At 35.7% G+C, this 24,289-nt stretch overlaps 1 protein-coding gene across 2 annotated transcripts in view; it reads right to left on the bottom strand.

Annotated features, from left to right (window-relative positions):
• Window positions 1-23,988, bottom strand: part of EPHA3 (EPH receptor A3) — a 356,646-nt gene extending 332,658 nt beyond the window's left edge. Inside the window, exons 1-2 of one of the 2 annotated variants that reach the window (XM_043593904.1) lie at window positions 23,699-23,988; window positions 4,358-4,422 (exon numbers count right to left, since the gene is read on the bottom strand). In XM_043593904.1, coding sequence (XP_043449839.1) covers window positions 4,358-4,422; window positions 23,699-23,786 — 153 coding nt within the window. In that variant the 5' untranslated portion in view covers window positions 23,787-23,988. The remainder of the gene's footprint in view (window positions 1-4,357; window positions 4,423-23,698) is intronic. The other variant, XM_043593903.1, reaches the window with a different exon arrangement.
• Between the last annotated feature and the right edge of the window lie 301 nt (window positions 23,989-24,289).

Genomic DNA, 24,289 nt, shown 5'->3' with positions numbered 1-24,289 from the left:
CTGATATAAGAGTCAAAGGCTTAATCAACTGAGCCACCCAGGCACCCCTCTAAATCAAAGAATATTTAAAATACTGATTATTTAATAAAATTTCAGAATATAATTATACCCAAGATTCATATATTATAACTCACAGTTTATAAGGAAGAGAAGGTAATTGTTATATCTGCTTTACTAAGGTGAACAAACTTAGTGCCAAAAATAAAACTCTTATTAAAAAATAAATTTTGAGCAATGGGTGTTGTATGTAAGTGGTGAATCATGGGAATCTACCCCCAAAACCAAGAGCACACTATATACACTGTATGTTAGCCAATTTGACAATAAGCTATATTTTGAAAAATTTTAAAAAAATATGTTAATAACACCCTGATAATTTCAGTTTACAAATTTTAAGTATTATTTTCAAGAATTTAATATAGAGAAAACCAAAGTCTCATTAAATTCTCTCCCAGACACTCATTTAGAGAATTTTTTCTAGGCCTAATGGTATAGTACCATACTTTACCTCTAAGATTTGAAGCACCATTTAAAAATAGATAGAAATACTCCTCCCAAGAAAATGATATAGGTTAATTGTAAGTTTTTATGCATGAATATATCTCTGGGGAAAAGGGAGAACAGAAATAGGAAAGAAGATACATCAATGAATGAGCTACCCTTGGGCCTTTCCCTCAAATATATTAATTTTATATAGCTCTGGTAACATAATCATTTTTTTTAAATTTGTACTTTAAAAGATTTTGAATTTAGGTGAGAACAGGGCTGAGATTTACAGAAGTTGCCAGCAGTGTCCTAGCATCTTTTTGGTGACCACAGCTCCTGATGGAGCACCATTATTCATCCCTTAAGAAAGGGTTTCTCAACAAGGGAAATACCAGATCATTCTTTGCTGTGAGAGACCTCCCTGCTCATTTTAGTTTAGAAAGCACCCTTGACCTTCCACACTAGATGCCAGCAGTGTCCTGCCTTCCCAGTTGTGACAACAACATCTCCAGATATTTCCAAATATCTCCATGGGGCAAAATAAACACTGCCTCCTTCCCAACCCACCTCCCCCATCACACTGAAAACCATTGCCCTAAATCAAAAGAGTAGGATTTTCTCGGGTATTTCCAAAAACATGGATGGACCTTGAGAGCATTATGCTAAGTGAAATAAGCCAGACAGAGAAAGACATATATTGCATGATATCACTATTTTGTGGAATTAAAAAAAATACACATAGAAACAGAAGAAAAGTGGGTGCCAGGGGCTGGAGGTAGGAGATATAGGGAGAAGCAGGTAAAAGAGTACAAACTTTCACTGTAAGATAAGTTCTGGGGATCTCATGTAAAACATGATGAAAATAGTTGAGAACACTTATTGAATAATTGAAATATACTAAGAGAGTAGAATTTAAGTGTTCTCTCTCTCTCTTACACACACACAAAGCAGGATTTTCAGTGATTCAACATGTTATGACGTTACAAATTTTTTCTCTGAAGTTTACATTCATATTTTAGCTAACCTAAAAACATATGTACTGCTTTTATTAGGGTTAATTAATCAAAACAATAACAAGTTCAATTTTTTTCCAGTTATTACATGTCACTTTATATGGAAAATCTGGAGCAAAGATATCACAATACTTTTAACTATCTACTTTCCTTTAAAAACAAATACAGAATTAATATATTTTTGTCATATTGATAATGGCAATGATTAGGCAATAAAAATAATTAATTTAGTCTAAAAGCACAAACAATTGTAAAAGCAAGGATGTTAACTACCAAATCTTAATTTACTATGCAGCACTTTCACTCAAGAAATTCATCAGTTTCCCAGAAAGAAATGAATATTAATCTAACATTTTCCAAATTAGTGCTACTTCTTTTCTCATGGACATTATGGTTAACATAATACAGGGATACAGTTTAAAGGAAAAACACACTACACAGCACCACGTCACATCTCTCCCTCTTTTTATTTTTTTGCTTTGGGGTCTTGGGGTATTATAAATACCATGACCTGTTGCAGAGATATTTTTTTTTCCCTCCCTGCAAGTTTTAATGATAAATGTGGAAAGCTTGGCCAGCTGTTTTAGGCTAGTCAGTGCATCAGAAAAGGGGAAGGCAAGGCTGTAAGAAGATGCACCAGGAAAACAAAGAGGAGAAAGGCCCAGCTCCTGAGGATGGCTCTCTGAGGCAATTGTAAGCCAAAGGAGAAACTGGTAAAACCATAAATGTTTGTAGACAAAAATGAGGTAGGAAATTGGGCAAGACGTGGGAAAGGCCAAGAGGTCTGTTATCCTAAGTAGTGATTTATTTTCCTTTTTCCTTTTTCTTTTCTCTTTTCTTTTCTTTTCTTTTCCTTTTTTCTTTTTTTCTTTTTTTTTAAGTTTATTTAACCTTAAAAAACCATGAGATCATGACCTGAGCCAAAATCAAGACTCAGTCGCTTAACCGACTGAACCACCCAAGCGCCCCCCAAGTAGTACTTCTTAAATTTATTGTGCTCAACAACTACCTGGGGACCACATTAAGATGCAGACTCTGATTCAGCAAGTCTGGAGCAGGACCTGAGGGTCTGCATATCTAAGAATCTCTGGGGGATTGATAATGCTGGGTGGTGCATGTCCCACACCTTATGTAGTAGAGTTCTAGAACATTCCTCCCCACCCCCAACATATCTCTGGAAGTAGAAGTGCCAATTTTGTTTCATCGCAAAATCTGTAAGATTCACATGGTAAAATGAATTCATTTATACAGTATTCTCCCTAAATTCTTAATATATAGAAATATGTTTTCTTTATACCTTCTTTAAAGGAAAACATGAGATTGTTGCTTTGAAATATGAGTTAATTTCTTATTGACTTTTTTAAAGCATATATAAGTAGCTATTAGTAAAATGTCACTGTGGTTTTTGCTTTTCATATATCCTTGGGTAGCATGTTTTTGTGGTAGATGCTCTGATGAAGTAATGAAAAAGTCAAATTTATAAAATCAGAATTAAAATTAGGCTTGATTTTAGGATGATTAATTTTAAATGAGTTTTCCAGCTCAATCCAGAATTTTGATTCACTCTTCAGAACTACCCAGGATGTTCTTTTATCCTAATCATTTGATTCCGTTTACACCTATGGGAAAACCAAATCCTGGCTTACTTCATACTCTCCCCTCCAAAGCAACTAACCAAGTCCTGATTATGTGATAGGTTTTGGCATTGTGTCAATGTCAAGGTGTACCAGGAAGAGAAGCAGATTCAAAGATGACAGATAGATGAAGTATCCCTGATGTAAAACATCCGCTGGTGAAGAAGAAGCTGGTAGTACCGTAAAAATCAGTATGTTTAGGCACAAAAATCTAAAGACTGAATACCGATACAAAGTGGAAGTAATTATAATCTCTTTGAAAAAGGATGAGAGTAGGAGAAGAAATACACAAATTTGTTCCTCTCACAAGTATTTCAAAATAGCATTTTGCATTTTCCACAGTCTATACTTGGAAACAAGGCATATTTAGGTACTTATTACACAATTTTCTAAGAACAAGAATTTTCTAAATGTGTGTGATCTTTTTTTCTGAAAAACAAAAAGAAAGAAAAGAAAAGAGAAGAAAAGAAAAGAAAAGAAAAGAAAAGAAAAGAAAAGAAAAGAAAAGAAAAGAAAAGCAGTATCCTCACACAAAGTCTTATCAGAAACATTTGGGTCACAAACATACCGTACACTTGAACGATCTTTGTCTCACTGGCAAAATACTAACGGTATGTGAAGAGTTTAAAATTTAAAAGTAGCCAAAATTTTTTTCTAAATAAAATTCCCCAGTCTTAAGCTGATGCAAACATGATGCAGACATTTTAAGCAAAGACATTAAGGCAATGTGAAGAAATTAAGAAATAAGGACAAATAAACAGACAAATCAAAGGTTCATATAGTTGACAAACATATCCTCCTTGGAACAGTCACCAAGGTGGCGTTTAAGGCTACACCTCTGCAGTTCTCCAAATACACGCTTTATACATTACTTGAAATTTGAAATGTGTTCTCAATTCACCTATTCTGATCACATCACACAAAAAAATTTTAGATGATCACCTTTAGATCTTCTACATAATGCCAGTCATAATTAGAAGGCTTAATTAGCACCATCAAGCAATTGGTAAATTCAGAAGAAACAAATAAAACTTCAAAATTTTCAGTAGTTCCATTGTACACGAATATCAGGCTGTCTTAGTCCATGTATTGAATCTACTGATAAAATTAACTTGTCACCAGAAGTACAGGAGTTCCTTTCAGAGAACATACCAATAATTCCTTCTATTCTTTAAGAGACAACGCACAGAATGATATTCCCTTTCAATAGTTTACCAAACTCACCCCATGTGATGGATAAGAGATCCAGCCCAGCTCCCCTTGAATTGTTTTTGAATCCAGTAGATTGACTAAAAAAACACAAAAAACACAAATATACAAATATAGTTAAGAGAAATAAGTTATTTCTATTTGCCTCTGTCAAGTTAAAGTTGTCTGTTGTTATTGATATAACAATATTAACATGTTCAAAACACATGACTTTCTTTCTGTTATAGGAATATGAGAGAAAAAGAAGAAAATGGCAAAATAAAAGCAATCATAGGGAAAGCCAAGGAATCAGATTTCTCTGGCTTTTTTTAACTGTCTTGTTTATAAAGGTAGATCAATGTTCAAAATATTGATAATAATTTTTGACAAAATAATTACAGGTTTAAAGAAGAAATAGCAAAAATGCAAAGCAGGAACAGTAATGCTAACATGGTATCAAAATAACTTCAAAGACCATTAATTTTGACAAATTTACATATGATTTCACTATGAACAAATTTCTTAAATATGCTCCCATGATGAATTAATATCAGTTTGTGTCTGATACGACATCTTTATATTGCCTCTGTCCAATATGAAGCAGAGGATTCTATCATGTGTATTTTCTAATACCATATAAATTGTCTACCTCTGTGTAACAAACAAAATGCTTAACTAATAATTTCAGGAGAAGCCAAAACAATACTATGTTTTCTAACACTGCCTGGAATAAGCTCTAGTTATTTAGACAAAGTACTGTTACCCAAAGGCTTTAATGATTTTATTCAGAACTTTGCACTAGTTATTAAAAAGTCTGATGAATAATAAGATTAATAATAACATTAATGCGGTTGCATTTTGAATATATTATTAAAAGAAAGGCAAATCTTTTCTTTCTAACACAGAGGGCATTAATTTGTAATGGACTAGAAATTAAAATATAAAAAGATACTTCAAGTCTAATTAATAACGAAAGGCTCACTTTGTTGATCTATTAAACAATGGAAACTAATGCTTTCACCTCATCCTTCTTCTAAATCAGAAAGCAATCCCACAAGTGACTAAGGGAAGATGTGGAGGAAATTTACACAAAATAGCCATGTATTACTAGAGCCACTGAATCACTAAATACAATCAGAAATCATTTTTAGGTTCCATATACACATGAATCAAAACATGACAGTAGTACATGGCACTGCACGACAGGTCCACGTGTTGTCAATAAAGTATTTCCTTATACACAAAAAATACTACCATTTAATCACCCCAGATAGGAAACATTTAATCTTATAAAACGTTAAAGAAATAATATATTTGACATATATTATAATTCTGAATTTTTAAGCCCTGCTTTTTTAAAGGAGGATATTTGGTTATCTAGATGAGTATTAAAAAATCGTCCTGATTATTAAGTTAGAAGACATAAAATTCTCAAAGTTAGAATCTCTAAGTTTTGGGGCGCCTGGGTGGCGCAGTCGGTTAAGCGTCTGACTTCAGCCAGGTCACGATCTCGCGGTCTGGGAGTTCGAGCCCCGCGTCGAGCCCCGCGTCGGGCTCTGGGCTGATGGCTCAGAGCCTGGAGCCTGTTTCCGATTCTGTGTCTCCCTCTCTCTCTGCCCCTCCCCCGTTCAAGCTCTGTCTCTCTCTGTCCCAAAAATAAATAAACGTTGGAAAAAAAAAAAATTAAAAAAAAAAAAAAAAAAAAAAAAGAATCTCTAAGTTTTGCGCAAGTGCAAGAAAAACGCATAAACTTAATTACACTAGAAATCCTTAAAGATTTTTTTCTCTCAATAAATTAATCCCAATGAGAAGTAATTATATTTAGATAAGAGAAGACAGTTGCTGCATAGATTACATAGTGCAATTTCCATAATGGTATTATTTCCCAGGATATCAGTTTGGAAATGAACAGTATGCTTAATTATACTGAAATTATCTGTCAAAAATGATTTTTAAAAATGCTTTACTGATTAATCAGTGTTATACGCAATATTTCAGATTAATCAATGTTAGAAAATGTTTGAAAATATAAGAATACATTTTCACCTTCAGATTAAAGTATTTTACCAACGTTCATTCTGATAAAGATATGTTCTACTCACAAAGTCTAGTTGGACAGCTCTATCAGACATCAGTTCATTTCTCTGAGTTTTACATATGATTTGCATAGAGTTTACAATACCAGCATTCATAAATCATTAGATCATGTTTGCAATGCCTTGAGGGGTTTAAATGGTTCAATGTATTTGTGTGTGTGTGTAATAATTGAATATGTACTAACTGATGAATATGTGTCACTCAATATGTTAAGATAAATGGCTGACTTAATTTCAATATTAGTAACCAGAGGGAAGAAGTGTTTGAGGCAAAGAAAATATGATTGTTGTCTCCATTTTGTAAAATACTCATTGGAATGTAGGCTGTTAACTAAAGAACTAAATACCCTTAAGTTTTCTCTGATGATAATGAGGGAAGAAGGGCTGGACCAGTCACATCAGCATTTGGTGTCTACTCAAAAGAGAATAGCAAAACCAAAGAGAATTGGATCACATTGCTGATTAAAATAAGTGTAATGGATTAATTAAATTTGTTGCATTTACCCAGAAATGGAATTTTTAGTGCACTCCATTTAGCGTGAATGAGGAAAACACAATAGCATCATTACTCATGATTCTGATTCTGTTGTCTATCAAACATAATTGCATCTGCCCTGGTTATCTCACAATGTTTCTGTGATGATCAAATAATATAAATGTATTTAAAATCACCATGAGATTATAACGTGCTATACAGATTCAATGTTCGTGTAAAATTAATACCTTAACTAACAACCATACCATTTTGGCTTCTGAATTGTATTTATAACCAATCATGGATATATAACCTAATAGAAAAGAATAGTGACCTCAAAACACTTTTTAAAAGCATTTATTTTTGAGTTTATATGGTGTCTTTTGTTTATAGCCAAATCAGAAAAGCAGAATCTAAGAATACAGTCACTCTAAAGTGAATAATTGCTAAACTGGGACTTCCCAGGATATAAGCTCAAGTCTCCTGTGATCTGTTGTGCAGCAATCTCAGTGCAGCATAATTGAAATAAGAAAAAGAGAAAGTTAATGGAATTTGAAAGTCAACGTGTTGTGAGTGATTTCTCTGGATCCATTGACTAAATCCAACATTGCAATATAGTATATTGAACCTGACACTGAATCGGGCAAGAACTTCCATTACTAACGTTTTTCTCTCCTAAAATAAAAGTAGATTTGATCATAGCCTTTCAGGTGGTGCCACTATACAAATGTCAGCACATGGAAGAAGCAGAGAAAATTGTGATGTACGATTATATTCTAGTCTTTTGAGTTTTGATGATGATTTGCAACATGGAAGGTTTATTTCAACTGCTGAAAAAAAATCCTGAGTCCATAATTATGAATTTTAACAACAACAAAAAAAGTTAGGAAGTTATTCTTAAACTCAGATGGGGAAGTGGCTTAATTCTTTAATAACTGCCTCGTGCCAGATTATTTTTCAAAGATATAAACTGTTCCTTACCAGTTTTTATATTCTAAATGGTACGATCACCAAATATTTTTGTTTGGTAACAGGAAACACGTCATTTCATTAATTTCAGAATATTTTCTATGCAAAGGTCCATATGGTATATGGACATATTTCTTAAATTAAAGCGATTTGAACTGGACACATTTTTAAATCTTCTGACTCTGAGCTGAGATATAAATCGGTGCTTTTTGGAAAAACTGTATTTGGAAATAACTGACCAAAGTCTGGATGGATACGGTTCTGGGTTTCCTTCACATGCTTTACTCTATTCTTGCTCTTAATCAGACAATATTTTTTTGTAAATCTTATTTTAAATGTAAACGGGTTTCCATTCATGAAAACCATAAGGGAGTCCTTGCTCAAACTCATTGAGTTGGCTTTCGGGTGGGCACTAATTTGAGATTTGCTGAACAAAAAAGGAAGCATGGTCTCTGATGGGAATTAGAAGGGGTGGAATGGAGTACAGGAATGAGAACAACGTAAGAATAGAGAAAGTTGGCTCAAATTGGTGTCACTACTTCTATCAAGGAGGAACCCTTGCTGTCATCTGACACTGATCTTTACTGTCACTTTTCCCACTCAGCTGGACTGTAGATTTAAGGTGCACAGGAGTCTTGTTCTCTCTCCCTTTCCTATCCTTCATCATAACAGAGAGACAACCAAATGTTCGCTCCTTTTTCATTCGAATTAACAACGTTATAAAGAATCTTCTGTACCAGGAACTTATTCCTCCTTCCCTTCTTAATAATAATGCGGTAAGATGATTTCAAGGACTCAATTATTGAAATAAGTATTTTCAGTAAATATTACTTGTTAGGACGGATTAATTTTTTTAGCTATAAATTTCTGGAGTTTTCACTCTTAGAGAATCTTTAAAGAAGACTTTTTTCAAGGGCATTTCAAAGTTCTGATTCATGTGCCTATGTGTCCGCTTGGAAAGACTGAGAATTAAACATTCACATCTTACAGATTAAGTGCTGCAAATATGTAGACACTGCTAAAATAATATTTAAAATTAAATGACAATTTCTTACTGAAGTGGAAGACGTTTTCAATTATCTAATAACACATCACTATGCTTTGTAGTAATGCTATTTGCATTTTATGAAATGTTAGTTGCATTTTATGAAAATACTGAGCTATAAAAATTATCAAATAATTATTTCTGAGGGAGCAGAGGACTTTAATGGCTAAAGAATTTCAGACTCTGACAATAATAAACATGTTTTCTTCTAAAACCTTCAGTTAAAGTGCCTTTAAAGCCATTTGCAAATAACTATAAAACCACTACAACAGAAAACAAACCCATCTCTTGACTATGTCTTGCATTTACTGAAGAAAAATGGCATTTCCTTTTCTGTTCACACCATCACTTTCATCGTCCCCAGCCACATTTCTTGCACACTACTTATCATTTTCATCACTTTCTGTTAGGATAGAAGGGGTAGCTTTGCTCTAGCTTACAGATAGCAGAGGGGTCCTTTAATCTGCTTACAGGTTGCACCTAAATGTTCACAAAGAGAAGAAGATGATAGAGAAAGTGATAACTTTTATTCTGGGTGTTGTAAATCTCGGCCGTAGGACTCTGGTCAACCATAACATGGAGTGAAGAAACCAAGATGTATGTTCTCACAGAAGCTCACCAAACCTCAGCTTTTCATTTTATTGGACATACCAGGATATGCCATTGAGAAGAAATTTAGAGAAGTCAAAGTTGGATTAATGTACTTATGTATTTCAACACTGACTTTATCTACTGTGATTATATACTCTTAAGAGCTCCCACAGGCTTCCTGTTTATATTTATTTGTACCTAAATATAATGAAAACAGTTGCAATAGATCGAGTTACTACTGTATTTCATTGACTAAAAATTGTAAGTTTTTTTAGATTACAAATGAAGTCACCTATAATTTATTATGTGCAGATAAATCTTCCTGTAAATTCTGTTAACAGGCATCTTATGTCACAGAAATACTCATTTATGATCATTTCTCCATCAAGTTACCAGCTAAAATCATTATGTAAAAATTAAACAAAAAATTGTTGTGCGAGCAGTTCTGTGAAAAAAAAATCTCTTTTGTCACATGGTATTTTAATGGCTTATTTATGTGATCTAAGCAGATTTCTGGACAAGGTGGTGTACTATCAACTTACTCTTTCTTAATAGCTTTTCCTCCTGAGCAATAATCTTGGACTTACTTCTATACAGGTCCTAATTATACAAGAAACTGTAATGAGCTGCCTTATCTCAATCTTTGCCAGGGGCAGGGAGACCTCCTTGGATTCCAAACACACAGGCTTCCAGTAAGGTGTCTGTGTTTTAATGACTAGAGCTGTTCAAGGAACTAACAGAAACATAGACCAAAATTCTGCTTGAAACCTGGACACTTCAGTAATTGGAAATGCTGTGCTTTTTCTAGTGTGTTAAAACTTTCCTTTTTTTTTTTCCTTCTTAATCTGAGAAGTATGAAGGCCACTCTAATGTCATACTATCATGAAGGAAACAGCTATCAAACTATCATGAAGGAATGTAATCTTTTTTTTTTAAGTTTATTTATCTATTTTGAGAGAGACAGAGAGCATGCACCAGTGGGGAAGGGATAGAGAGAGAGGGAGGGAGAATCCCAAGTAGGCTCCACACTGTTAGCATAGAGCCCCACACGGGATGCAAACCCACAAACCATGAAGCTGTGAGATCATGACCTGAGCTGAAGTTGGACACCCAACCCAACTGAGCCACCCAGGTGCCGCACGAGGGAATGTATTCTTACAACAAAATAATCCTTTCATATAAATGAGTAGTGATGTTCTACTCAGTGAAATTTTAGTGAATTAACTACCTCAGATTTAATAACAGTGCCTCGAATAGCAGATCTCATTTGTTTCTGTGCACTGTCAACTAATATTACGAATCACTTAGACAAGGAAAATGTGTTTCCCAAAATGTAGAAGTTACTGTAAGTAGAACATTAATGATTACATTAACACTGTATTTTTTCAACATATTTTGCTTTTTTAAAATATTCTGGAAATAGCAGAACTTGTTGATTTCTAATTCATAAAGACTTTTTCTGACATATTAAAATGTGAAAAATGAAAATATAGTATGCAATTATAATATTATAAAAATAATCACTAAGGCAAATAGGTGCTCAAACTTTAGCATATACATTTTGCCTTCACACCATCAACTGAGGATGCCTTGGAATACATTTTTTATTTTGTCATAAAATCTTGATTATCAGCACCTTCAACTACTAAAGGAAAGCTCTCTGTTCAGTCAGCATTTGACTGATGGCAATGAAAATGAAAGAGAATAAGCACGTTTGCCTATATCACAATTTCACTACAGCATTTCTTTCATTTTTATTTTTTTAATTTTTTTTTTGAGACAGAAAGACACAGAGAGATTGCAAGTGAGGGAGGAGCAGAGGGTGAGGGAAAGAGAGAATCCCAAGCACGTTCCATGCCCAGAACGGAGCCCGACAGGCGGCTTAATCTCACGACCATGAGATCATGACCTGAGCCAAAATCAAGAGTCAGATGCTTAACCTACTGAGCCACCCAGGCGCCCCACTACAGCATTTATTTTAGAAATAAAGTATTCCTAGAATCCTTAGACAGAAGGATTCAAAATTTTAGCATAGAGAACAAAAAGTGCAGTGATGAAATTTAATTTCAATTTAAAAACATTCTCTGGACATCTTTATGCCACGAAACATTTTCTTTTTTTAATTTCAAAAGAAATCCGTTGTAGAATAAATTGGTTTGAATTTCTGGAAAAGGAGAATCAGGATATAGCTTTGGCTTCATCGTATTCTAGAGGACAACCACATCTGGACTTCATGTAATACATCATGACTGATGTCTACAGATAAAGAGACATATGCACACATAAACAAACTCTTCACCATATAAATATGGGTCTTTACAAAGGCCCACAGAGGGTCCAATGAGGAGTCACATGCTTATCAGGTTAATTCAAAACTTTCTATATAAGAAGCATGGCATCAAAGGAAAAAATCAAAGTATTAGTGCTGGCGACAGAAAACTTCTAAAGTATCACTGCAAAAGAAGGAAGAATTCAGAAAATCCTCAATGTGACTTTTCTTGGTAGTGTAGTCAATATGAATAGTATAAAAAGCTTCTATTTTGGACTGGTTCTTTTTTGCTATGCAATCATGTTTGTTTCCCTATACTCACACACAGGAGTATGCATGTAGTCATACAGAATTTACACTGAGCTCAGATGCATGCTTACTAAGAACAGCTATTTCTGAATGTTCAGTACTTTCAAAAGTGGTTTTTACTTTTATATATACTTAGGCAAATTATTTTTAACGTATTCTAGATATAAGCAGTAAAAAATTGGGATTATAATCATGCTACCACATGACATGAGAAAAATCATTTATCCTCCTCCTCCTTGTTTTTAACTTACTATTAACTTTTATATTAAAAAAAATCTCCTCTATATCTCAGGTGCTCTTTTCTGGGAAGCTAACTGCACCCTCCTCTGAAGATTCATATTGCATTTTTTTTGTTATTTTTATATCTATGTTAAAACACAAAATTTTTAAATTTTTTTTGTTTATTTATTTTTGAGAGAGAGAGAGAGAGAGAGAGAGAGAGAGAGAGAGAGAGACAGAGCATGAGTGGGGGAGGGGGAGACAGAGAGGGAGATGCAGAATCTGAAGCAGGCTCCAGGCTCTGCGCTGTCAGCCCAGAGCCTAATGCGAGGCTCAAACTCACAGACCGCGAGATCATGACCTGAGCTGAAGTCAGACGCTCAACCAACTGAGCCACCCAGGTGCCCAAAACACACAATTTTTATATGAGTATTTATTCTGTGGTCATCTGTCCCACCTTAGTTATCTTCAAGGGCAGAAAATATACCTTCCCTATGACCTTCTTTCCCAGAATCCAGTAAGAAACTAATACTCAGGAGTGAACTGTTTTGTAAATAAATAAATACAAACAACAAATTATAATATAGAACATGAGTTTTTTTTTTTTCCTTAACATTTTTCTTGATTCATTTTAATGGTTTTTACATTTATGGCTTTAAAATTAGATTTGAGTTTGGGCGCATGGGTGGCTCAGTCGGTTGAGTGTCCCACTTCAGCTCAGGTCATGACCTCACAGTTCGTGGGTTCGAGCCCCACATCAGGCTCTGTGCTGAAAGCTTGCTCAGAGCCCGGAGCCTGCTTCAGATTCTGTGTCTCCTCTTTCTGCCTCTCCCCCACTCATGCACTGTCTCACTCTGTCTCTCAAAAATAAATAAATGTAAAAAAAATTATAAAAATAAATTCAGATCAGAAATGTCAAGAACACCGTGATAAAATCAGAGTTTAGCTTTTTTGAGTTATCTAATGTACACAAGTCTTAACTTATGTATGGTAACCCAGACAGTAAAAGTAAACCAAGAGAAAAATACTATTCCCTTCTATTCTGATTCTGTAACAACAGTTTCAATATTTGGGAATAGCTCTATTTGATGGAGTTTATATAACTAATAAAAGAATAACAAGCCAATTTAATTTTATTTATAATTTCTGTGATTATGCCAGTTCTTGACATTCAGTTAAAATGAAAAACCAACCATAAACAACTTTGGCATATGAAAGGGAAAAAAAAAATCACAATTTGGACACAGCTCTAGTTTTATGCCATCTTTCAATATTACAGGTAGATTAGGGGGTCCAGTTGGGGAAAATTTACACAGTTAGATAGTGATAAATAACTTAGACATGATTGTTTTTATTTTTCCTCATCACCAATTTGTAATTCAGAGAAACAGAATTTTATATCATCTTGAATCTAAAAGGCATATATTCATTCATAAAATTTTGCCCACAGTGTGGGGATAGTTCTGTTTTGCATAGGGATTATACTATTGGTGACACAGACAGGCACACACAGTGTTGCAAAGTGGCTTCCCAGTCTAACTTCTCCTTACTGTGAAGATTACCATTACATGCAATAAATAAATGTCTTTCTAAAACGTATAGATTTGTATTAATTGCTAAATTAGATTTGAAAATCAGGAAATAAATATATGTTAAGTACTAACGAGCTGTTCTCTGTTGCCCTTCGTCACCCTAAGGTAGAGAATGTCTAAATTTCATACTGATGGGAAACCAACCAACTTTATCACTGCAAAAAGCTAATTTTAAAGCTTTATATTTTTGTCAAAGGAAGGAGGGGGTGGGGATGAAGGGCAGGTATTACTTTTACTGGACCTATAGAATTTATTCATTTATCTTTCTTTAACTATTATTTCAAAGAAGATAAATTAACCTCACCTTAATGAACATATAGAAAATTCAAGATGAGGGGTACTTGGGTGGCTCAGTCAGTTAAGCATCTGACTTCAGCTCTGGTCATGACCTCCCAGTTCACGGGTTCCAGCCCTGCATCCCACTCTGCATTGCCTGTGCAGAGCCTGCTTGGGATTCTCTCTCTCTCTTTCTCTCTCTGCCCCTCCCCAACTTGTGAGAGTGATCTCTCTCACTCTCTCAAAATAAATAAATAAACATTAAAAAAAAAAGAAATTCAAGGTGAAACCATTTTGATACTGATTAATCAGCAATGACATTAACTCAGGCTTAACCCTTTGCTCCTACACCTTTTGAGACCCTGTCCTGTAATTAAAATAAGAGGCAACTCAGTTTGGAGACTATAAAGTCAAGTTTACATTTTCTTGAATGAGAGTTCCAGAACTCAAATATAAATAAAATGATTGAAAAACAGGGCAAGTAGCTGTGGACTCTAATTCTCCAAAAGCGAGACAAAAAAAGTTTGTTGCTAAGCCCTCACTTTTGCTTATGGCAAAATGTGCCAATAGCTTGAATGGTTGAAACATTCACTGAAAACATAAAGGATAACACATTAGAATTATGTATTTATTTATTTGGTACACTACGGTGAAGAAAGCAACATACTAAAAGCAGCTTTCTGATTTGGAAGACTGATATCATCAATATGCTGTTTTTGCTCTTTGCCAGGTTAACAGAATTTATTGCAGCAATTAATGCAAAACATATGTGCCGAAGTACCCACGTGAAAAGTATAATTGCCCCCAACTTAATTTGCTACCTTTCAAAACCCTGTTTTAGCTACCTTTTCTCAAGATCTCCACTTAAATAGAGTACAAGTGTTTTTATGAAAGTGGAGATAAATCATTATAATTTATTTTCTCATCTTAAGTAATTTATAAATTATCTTTCAAATAGAGAAAAGTTTCCTCAGGGAATAAAGTCTACTTTTTAGACCACGTTCTATTTCCCCCATTGCTGACGTCTATGACAATTTCAATACGGATTCACAGTTTTTACTATATAAAACTCTAAATAATAACATTCACAGTATAGCGACAATTGCCTTACAATCTGTGTATGGATTTCCTGACAAAATCCTTACATCATGAGGAAAGGAGTGTTTGAGAGTCCGGAAGGAAAGACAGAGGTAAGAATGTGTTAAGAAAAGGCAAAACAGACAATGTTTTTTTTTTTTTCCTATTCCTCTATCCACATCAAATTTTCTTTAAATTATTTTCCTAGTGTGTCCCCCACCCATGTAGAGAATCATAACTTCTGAGTGTAAAAACTATGCAGTTTCTAAGTACTCTCTGAAGTACTTTTTTGAAAGTACTTCTTAGCACAATTTTTCACTCCCTTACTCTGGGTATTTCTAAATTATTCTTGCAAAGTCACAGGACGAATTAGCTAGTCACTAGGATTACCGTTGAAAAAGCCAGTGCTTTTCCTGAATGGAAGGATGCCTCCCTAATTCATAGGCATCTGTGTACATGAGGAAACATATGAGGTTAAAATCAAAAGACAAAGACAAAAGCGGGTCTGGCTCAGTTACTACGTTATTATGATTCAATTCCTCAATTTCCTCAATTGTAACAATGGAAGATGTCATAATACCTATTTTAGGGCTGTCTTAATGATTAAATGAGGTCCAGCAAACAGTGAATGATAATGTAGGGGAAAATTCTTTCTAACTAGCACAACTCTGTACGATTATTATTACAATGTTGGGCATGGCACTGAGGCCATATTTAGTTTCGGAATCCCCTGGATTCAACAATTCTTTTATGAAAAATACTGAAGTTCCAACACAACCACAGAAACATCAGCATCATCCTACTACTAACCTACCTCGATAGCAGTGATCCCAGACACCCTCTCTGGCCCATTCCAGTTTTACTCTTAAAACCGGAAGAGGGAAAATCTCGTTTTAATAAAATGGTGCCAATCAAATATGAGGCGGTAGGAGAAAACAGACAACTTTTAATTGTGCACCGGGAAGTTTATGGAACACGCCCACTTAAGTGCTCTCACAAAGCGCCTAACAGGTGGCATAAGTAGCTTTAAAGAAAATGGGGGGGGGGGGGGAGACTCCTCATTTTAGTTTTAGCAACTGAAGAATTGAAGGAAAGAAGGTCGTCTAAAGGACCAACAAATACCCCAGAGGTCGGATCAAACAACAGCAAGCAGGACGACCCGACGTCTCAGGCGCTCCGGTGTGTCCCAACAGAGCAGCAGGTGGGTACCAGGAGCTTTCCAGCAGGGAGTTCGTTCTAGAAGCCTGCAGAACTGTATTCCCCTCCTCCACTTGCCACCTGGTGGGTCCCTGAACTCGTAAGGAAAGGAGACCGCCCCACTTCCGGACGCCAAGCTGAAAAGACTGGGCTGGTAGCGATGGGCGGGGGGGGGGACGAAGATCTCGGGTCAAAGTCTATGGTGCGAGTCTGGACGTACCTGGCGGGTCCCGGGCGCCCGCGCTCTCTGGGCGGGCCCGAGCCCCAGGTGAGGAGAATCCCGGCGGTGAGGAGGTCGCCGCCTCTGCGAGCGCCAGCAGCTCCGCGGCAGCAGGCAGAGGGCGCACGTTTACCTCTCGCCCGCCGGGGTCTCCTGCCCGCGCTCGTTGCGCGTAACTTGGCGCCCTGGCGCTGCTCGCGTCCACCCGCCGCCCGTCCGAGCGCGCGCGGCCCCGCCGCCGGGCGGAAGTCCGCAGCCGCAGGGGCCCCGCGTGCGCCCGCCGCCCGCCGCCGGCCGGGCCCGCGGGAGGTCCGCGCCGCCTCGCAGCGTTCGGGAAACGGGCTGCGGCCGCCGGGAGCCGAGACGCTCGCGCACAAAGAACCACCGCCCCCCTCCCCCAGAGGGCTGGGGCTGGGGGACGCAGACCCAGAGTTGAGTTTCTATGATTTGATCTTGAAATCCGTGCAGAGAGAAAAAGTGATGAATTGTCCGGAGCCCTCGTTTCCCCTCCGCACCCCCGAGCCTGGTCCCGCGGGCGAAATAGTTTGCGGTTTCGAAGCCCTGGCGGTGGGTGTGGTGGCAGCGAGGAGCGCTTGCTCTTCTCTCGGTTGCCACATTGCTGTCACTACCCCCGAAGCCCTGCTGCGTCCTAAAATTTCTCAGAGCACACTTCTGACATGTAATCGGTCCTGTATTATCAAATGTAGGAGGTGTAATGCGAAGGAAAAGAAACGCCGTCATCCCCTCCTGTGGCCACCCCAGTCCCTGGCTAAGATTATTCACAACAGTTTGTTTGTACAGTGCTGCCACTTGTTTCCCCCCTCCTTCCTCGCCTATTATTCTGACTTCACCATGTTGGTTTGGATTATGTGGATTTTCACCCTTTGCTTTGACTGGAACAGCAGGACGTGGTTTAGAAAATGAAGGGAGGGAGGGGGCTGCACACTCAGGGCTTCCAGTTTAATAACATCACTCCAAGTTGGAGGCTTTATTTGTTGAACTGGTTTTGATTCCACCCACCCTCCACATGCATTTGCCCAGGCATCCAAAGGGGGAAGCATTCTTTGGCATACAGTCTTAAAACTTTCCTGGATAAAGTAGTTTCTTCTGGGGGAAAATCAAAAGTTGTGTAAACTTTAGAGGAGAAACAAACAACGCAACCTCCCGCTGCCACCCCCCCCCCCCACACGCTTTTTCAGTCTGCAGGTTTTTAGGATTTTAATAAAAATTGATTAGCCAGATGTTTTAAGTGATAAATATTTTCTTTTTAAGCAAAATATTTATATATCAACATTGGTTTTAGAACCTTTGCACGTCTCTACCTCTCCCCATCTTTCTAATCAACTTTTTCGCCTGCAAAGACTTTTTTTTCTTTGTAATCCACCACACTTTTTATTTCAAAGAAAGCTGAGAGGAGGGAGGCAAACTAATACTTGCTGACTTTCAGACTTCTCCAAGAGAAAACCTCCTGCCAGATTCCAAGAACTACCTGATACTAGGCGGCTTGTAACAGACCCAAAGAGTAAAATTAAGGGGAGCACATGGTCCCACATCCTGATTCCCACCAGGAGTATCTTCCTAGTTTGATTTGTGGCTTCGAATCCTTTGATTTTTTTAAAAGTCACAACATTACTTTTACTTCTAAAGTTGTTAGGAAAGAATTATCAAAGGTTTCCAAATTTTTGAGAAGCAAATTTCAAGTCCTGGTTTTTGGTATACCTGGATGAATACTATAATGAATGTTTCACACCACCAGTCATCCCTTTATTTGAACAATCTGTGGAAAGCTACTTGTCCACTTTGTAAAAGCCCTGCATTGACCCTCCCTGGTGATAAAATCCAGATCTCTGCAAACAACCCAAAAGGGGACACCTGCATCTGTTTTTCTAAATCTTTTATCAAGCAGGAATTAAAAGAAGAGGTTTATTAAATGTTGTAAAGGAAAAGTGTGTATATTAGAAAATAAAGTGGAGGATCTTGACAGAAAATGATTTGTAAAACTTAGTGTTCTTCCAAGATACATATATTTCCTCTTACATCTAGTATTTATGCCAAACAAAATCTTTGGAAATGACTAAAATCAAAGGTAACCCACATCACAGATTTCTTAGTAAGTAAATGTAAAAACTGATCGAGTTTTGATGATTTGTAGAAAGTTTTATTAATATTTTCTTGAAGATTTTATGACTTGGAAAAAGTAACTCTCAAGAACAGTCCTTGCTCTTTCCATTTGCGTTGAAGTTAGTAAATCAAATATACTGTGGAAATATGTTTTGCCTTTAAAAATCCTTTGCATATGTAACTGATTATTTGATATTTAAAAATTGCATATATTTTATTTCAGAAAAATTCCAAAGTTTCAGAAACAATTTTAACATTTAGCGATCTTTATTATAAAGAAAGTTATAGTGAAGTGAAGGTGGTGAAGAACAAATCGGAATTTGAATATTAACATGCGGATAATATACAAACACGATGAAGAATTTTACCAAACCTTTTCTTTAAAGATAATGTTTCTTTAGAGTCAAGGTGAAACTCCTAAATTGTTTACATGAGCAAGTCACAAACCATTATTGTATTCAATTAATTTAAAAAGATCACATGACACTTCCCAACCTCACTAAACGACGTTTAAAAAAAATGCCTTTAAGTTTTGATTGTGTACAACATTTTGTTTAAAATTTTTATATTAATTTTCAGTGCTTTTCATTTTTGCTCCCGGTTGTTAGCCTTACAACTTTATATAAATATAACCATGATGTAACACGTGGCAATAGTGTTTTATGTATGTAGTTTCCCTTTTATAGTTCCAGTTGTTTCTGAGTTATAAATATATCCAATTGACCTTAAATCTTAAAACAGGCAGAAAAGCAATATCAACTAGAGTACCAATAATAAAAAAGTATAAAACTGAAATTTTGATAGCTGGTTTGTATTTATACATCTATTGTTATTGCCAGAATATGTATCATTTAAAAGAAGTGTTAATTGCTCATTTATGACAAGTTTTAGAATGGTGTATGTAACACAAGAGTGAGGAGAATGGGATATTGAAGTGGACATTTTTCTCACTTGGATTATTATTATCAATATTAGTCTTTGGAAAGATAAAGATTCAGAATGAATTAATTTCATGATAGATTTTGAGAGGTTACAAGAAGTTTCTTTCCGGCACAATCAAAATATTATCGTAGCAATTCGGGTTGTCAGTAAAAGCTTAAACAAATTTGCTGATAATCCTGTTAATGACCTAGGTCAAGTGTTAACTGTTGTGGGTTATAAAATAGTGAAATTAAGGTTTCTCCTACCTCCAGGCAAATAGCATAGTTATAACTGTTGGGGGTGGGGGGTTAGCTATTAGGGGAGCTATTAAATTACAAAAATGTATAATGCATTCAATTATTTAGTCTAGTGTGATGAAATGCTATTAAAAGCAAATGTAAACCCTCTTTAAAAAAAAAACCTATAAAGATATGACAGCTTAGTTCTCTATAAAGATTTCAATCACAATGTATTATTGTTTAAGGATGAGTGTTTATATATGAAAAGTGATGCCAATTTATAGTAATTTTTAAAAAGGTAATAATCCGTTATTTAAATGGCTGTCTCAAACATTTGCTTAATATTCAAAAGGAGGCATACAGTGTACATATGCAAATTTTAATTTTAAGCTTTGAACAATCGCATAGTCACCTCTAGTACTTGGGAGATTTACATTCAGTGAAATACATTTCATAGATATAGTGTCCCAGACACTCCAATAAAAGTCTCCCAAAATAAGTAGCATATAAATATGCAGATTTAATTTTATCCACTCTTACTTTGAAAACTCTGATTTCCAGTGTAAAGAGCTCTATAGATAAACATTAATCTAATTTACAAATGCTTTTGGACAGAAAAATGACTTAATGCATTATGTACTGATGAATAAGCAGTTCATTCTGCCTCAGACTCCTTCAAATGTAGAAAAGTGTTTAAAGAGAGTACTTTATCCAATGCTAAAGAGATCGATACTTCACTTTATATCAAATTTTAACCATTTTCCAAAGTTATTTTATTTACCATTATTATCATCCATTTGGGATTACAATAGGGAGCAAACATGAACTTTTAAAATAATGCATAGTATAGCAATCCAATTTTGCCATGAGTAGTTGATTTCCCATTGGAAGTCTTCTGTTGGCGTGTCATGTAAACAGAGATCTGATAAGATTTTAATAAAGTTCTGTGCAGCGTTAATAAAGTTTCTGTTTAAGTATATAGGCCAATTGTTAAAGTGATCATTGAAATTATGAATAATCTATTATCATTGAGGAGGCCAGTGATAGAAAGTATCACCTGGAGTCATTTTCTTGAAAGCATATTAGAAAGTTATTTGTAACTGTATTAATAAAAGGCAAGTTCAGATTAAACTTTTTCTAAGTTTTTAAAAAATTGCTTTATCAGAGACCCATGGCATTTTAATATTGCTATTTAATTATCAAATCTCAAATTAAAAAAAAATCACACAGGGGCAAGCAATTAACTCAATGGCTTCTGTTTGTTCCCTTTTAGTTCTATCATGCCTAACTCCATAGAAGACTGTGAAATAAATTCTAGTAAATTTTACTAGTAAATTTCTAGTAAAAGTACAGTAAGTAGACTTTTTAGCATAGTATTTTAAATGCAACCTAGTATTTTATATGTCCATTCTCAAAACTTGTATCAGAAAGCTATATTAGTGAGATTCATTTTATCATTATTATGATATATGAATTTTCAGAAGCATGACTTTCTATTCAAATGACATTGTTAGAAGAATTGCATGGAAATCTTGGCACATACTTGGGTTTTTCGCTTTTCATGTTGTTCATCTCAACTATTAAGACCTAAGCTATTACATTAATATTTAAAACTACACTCAAATATTTCTCAAGGTAAATCATTCATTTTAAATTTTGTTCCATAGCTTCCCTTCATGACCTCAGGAGGGAAAGGAGACACTATCCATAGGACATGATCTGGAAAGAATAATCCCATGAACAATGGATAAACTTTTATCCAAACAAATTAAATGTAATTGTGTCAGTTTTCTGCATCTATTTCCCTTTCTACATACATCCCTGCCAGCATAATATTATATAGATTATATATTGAAACATATACAAGGTGTGGCTTAAAGATAATTTACATTTGATTATTCCTGTTTCATTAAATTAATATTCATTAATTTTATATAAGCATGAATAAGTTTAAATAAAGGGTCTTTTTTTCCTCTTGCAATTTACCGAAAGGTTATGTTTTCAACAAAAATACTGACTCTCAGCTCTATCCCTGTGCATTATTAATTCAGCAAAATCCATTATCTAAATAGTTTATAAATATTCCATCTGGAGAAATACAATTATCATAGCAATACGGGAATAATATTACTATACTTCTAGTTATTATCAATTCTTTAATATCTTCAAAAATTAAGGAGATTAAACAAACACTAATTTTAACTTACTAATATGTTACTCATTATACAAATGATTACTCCTGCCTTTCATTCAATGAAAAATTATTGACCATTACTTTCCAATAAAGATTTTAATTTGATTTGTAAAAAAAAAAAAAAGTCACTTCTAGGTTATCAGATGATTTTCTTGATCCTTATATTTTAGAATTTTCACTTTCCCAGGTAAAAAAAGACACAGAAAAATTTAATGAAATCTGCCAAATTGATAAAGACAGTCACTAAGGAAAGAACAAAATTAAACTGCTCTATTAGCAATGAAAGTAGGTCAGTAAATATGAGAGGCAGTGTTTAGATTCAATGAAAAGTTTCTAAACATTTTGAGTATTTACTTGTCTTTTTAAAATAATGCATACAACACACAACAGCATTGGCTTGCCAATATATTTTTAGTGGCATAGTATGTAGTGAAGCATTTCACATCAATTTCTCAGTATTACTAAACTGCAAAACAGGTTGCTAAACGTTACTGTTATAAGTTCAAAATGATTAAGAGGCAAAGTTGTAAGTGTTGCTTTAAAGCAATCAATTATTTAGAGAACTTTGTCTTAAGAGTCAGTGATTGTATTCACAAATCATTAGGAATAGATCACAAAAGGTATACATGAAAAAAGCAATGTATCTATCAAATACACAATCTTATAGGAAACATTGGTGTCCTCAATGTTACATGTGCACTTTAGTCCATTGAAAAGGGATGAATGCCCATTAGGAAGAAAATAAATAACCCAACATCAGGAAATGCCATTTGCTGCATATGGACATTATTTCTCTAATTTTCTATTCAGTTATTTACTATACCTACCCAAGAGCTTTTCACTATTCATCAAGTACATTCCCGTATTCGTATATAAACCCTTAAACAAAGAGAATCCAATCTAAGCTTATTGTAATTCCTGCAAATATTACTTATGTTAATGTGGCATATGCTGCTCATTAGAACCTGTACCATAGAGCAAACCATCGCCTGGCGGGATACACATCACTTCAATAAGGGTATTGCAATATAAACACACGCACACACACACACACACACACACACACACACACACACACACCATCAGCTTCAACAAACTCTGATTTCCCTTTAGTCCATTCATAAATGCCATGATCCTAAGTAGAAACAACCTGTCATTACCTTTGAACATACTAAAGAATCTACCGAGGAGGGTGGGTTTTCTTTTAAACTTCTCAGAGTACTACATGGTCATAATTAGAAAATAAAATACTGCCACGGCTATTTGGCAATTAGCATCGTGGGTTGTAAAACTGGAGGATATTTCTTTCTTTCTGCTTAAAATTAGCCAACAAGGTAATTGCTTGAATTGGTATCAGATTAAAAACACATTTTAGGTTTAGGCAATCCAAAATTCTCTCTTAAAGTCTTTTAGAAGACACCGGAAAATAAAAGCACATCTTTAGTTTACTCTCAGAGCAAACTGCTTTATTCTGAGGCACCTTAACGACCTAAAAAGGTTTCAGGGAGAACGTGCTTTGAAGAGCGTTAGCTCTGCGGGGCAGGGCAGTTTGCTCTACCTGGCTTACCTTCATTGGAAGGTTGGAGAATCAGTTCCCCAAAGCAATGGAGAGCGGAGCAGCTGAGAAGGAGGAGGATGGAGAGGTGACAATCCATGTTGCTGGTGCAGAGGGCAGTGAGAGGAGCATATCTCCATGAAGCATGCCACTGATGTGAGGGGGAGCGCTCTGATTGCTGGAGAAGTTACCATGCTCCGCTCGCAGGCTGATGTCAAGTTTGACACTGGAGATAAGGAGGAGTCTGGCTGCCTTTCCTCGAACCTCGCTCAGGGACTTCCCTGGGTCCTAGTGCCGTCGGAAGTGAGCGCTGTAGGGGAAGGAACAGCCCGCTGAGGCTCGCAAACTGCTCTGAAGCACAGAACTGGGGAGCTAGGGGTGGGGCTGGGGGGCGCCGCCAATAGGCAGGAAATCCAGAAGTTGTGATGGGGCAGTGGCAGAAAGCAGTGGAAGGGAGGGAAAAACACCCGCTCCTTATTTTCATTGAAAAGCAGCTATTTTATTGTTTGCTATACATGCTCTGTAGGTTAATTCCCTGAAGAAACCAGAAACCCTGATAGGAATGTCATATGGCAGTGTGAGTGAAAAAGAAACTGAAATGTC

Source organism: Prionailurus bengalensis, chromosome C2 (assembly GCF_016509475.1).
Source record: "Prionailurus bengalensis isolate Pbe53 chromosome C2, Fcat_Pben_1.1_paternal_pri, whole genome shotgun sequence".
NCBI lineage: Eukaryota > Metazoa > Chordata > Mammalia > Carnivora > Felidae > Prionailurus > Prionailurus bengalensis.
This window is presented reverse-complemented; position numbering and strand designations above follow the sequence as displayed.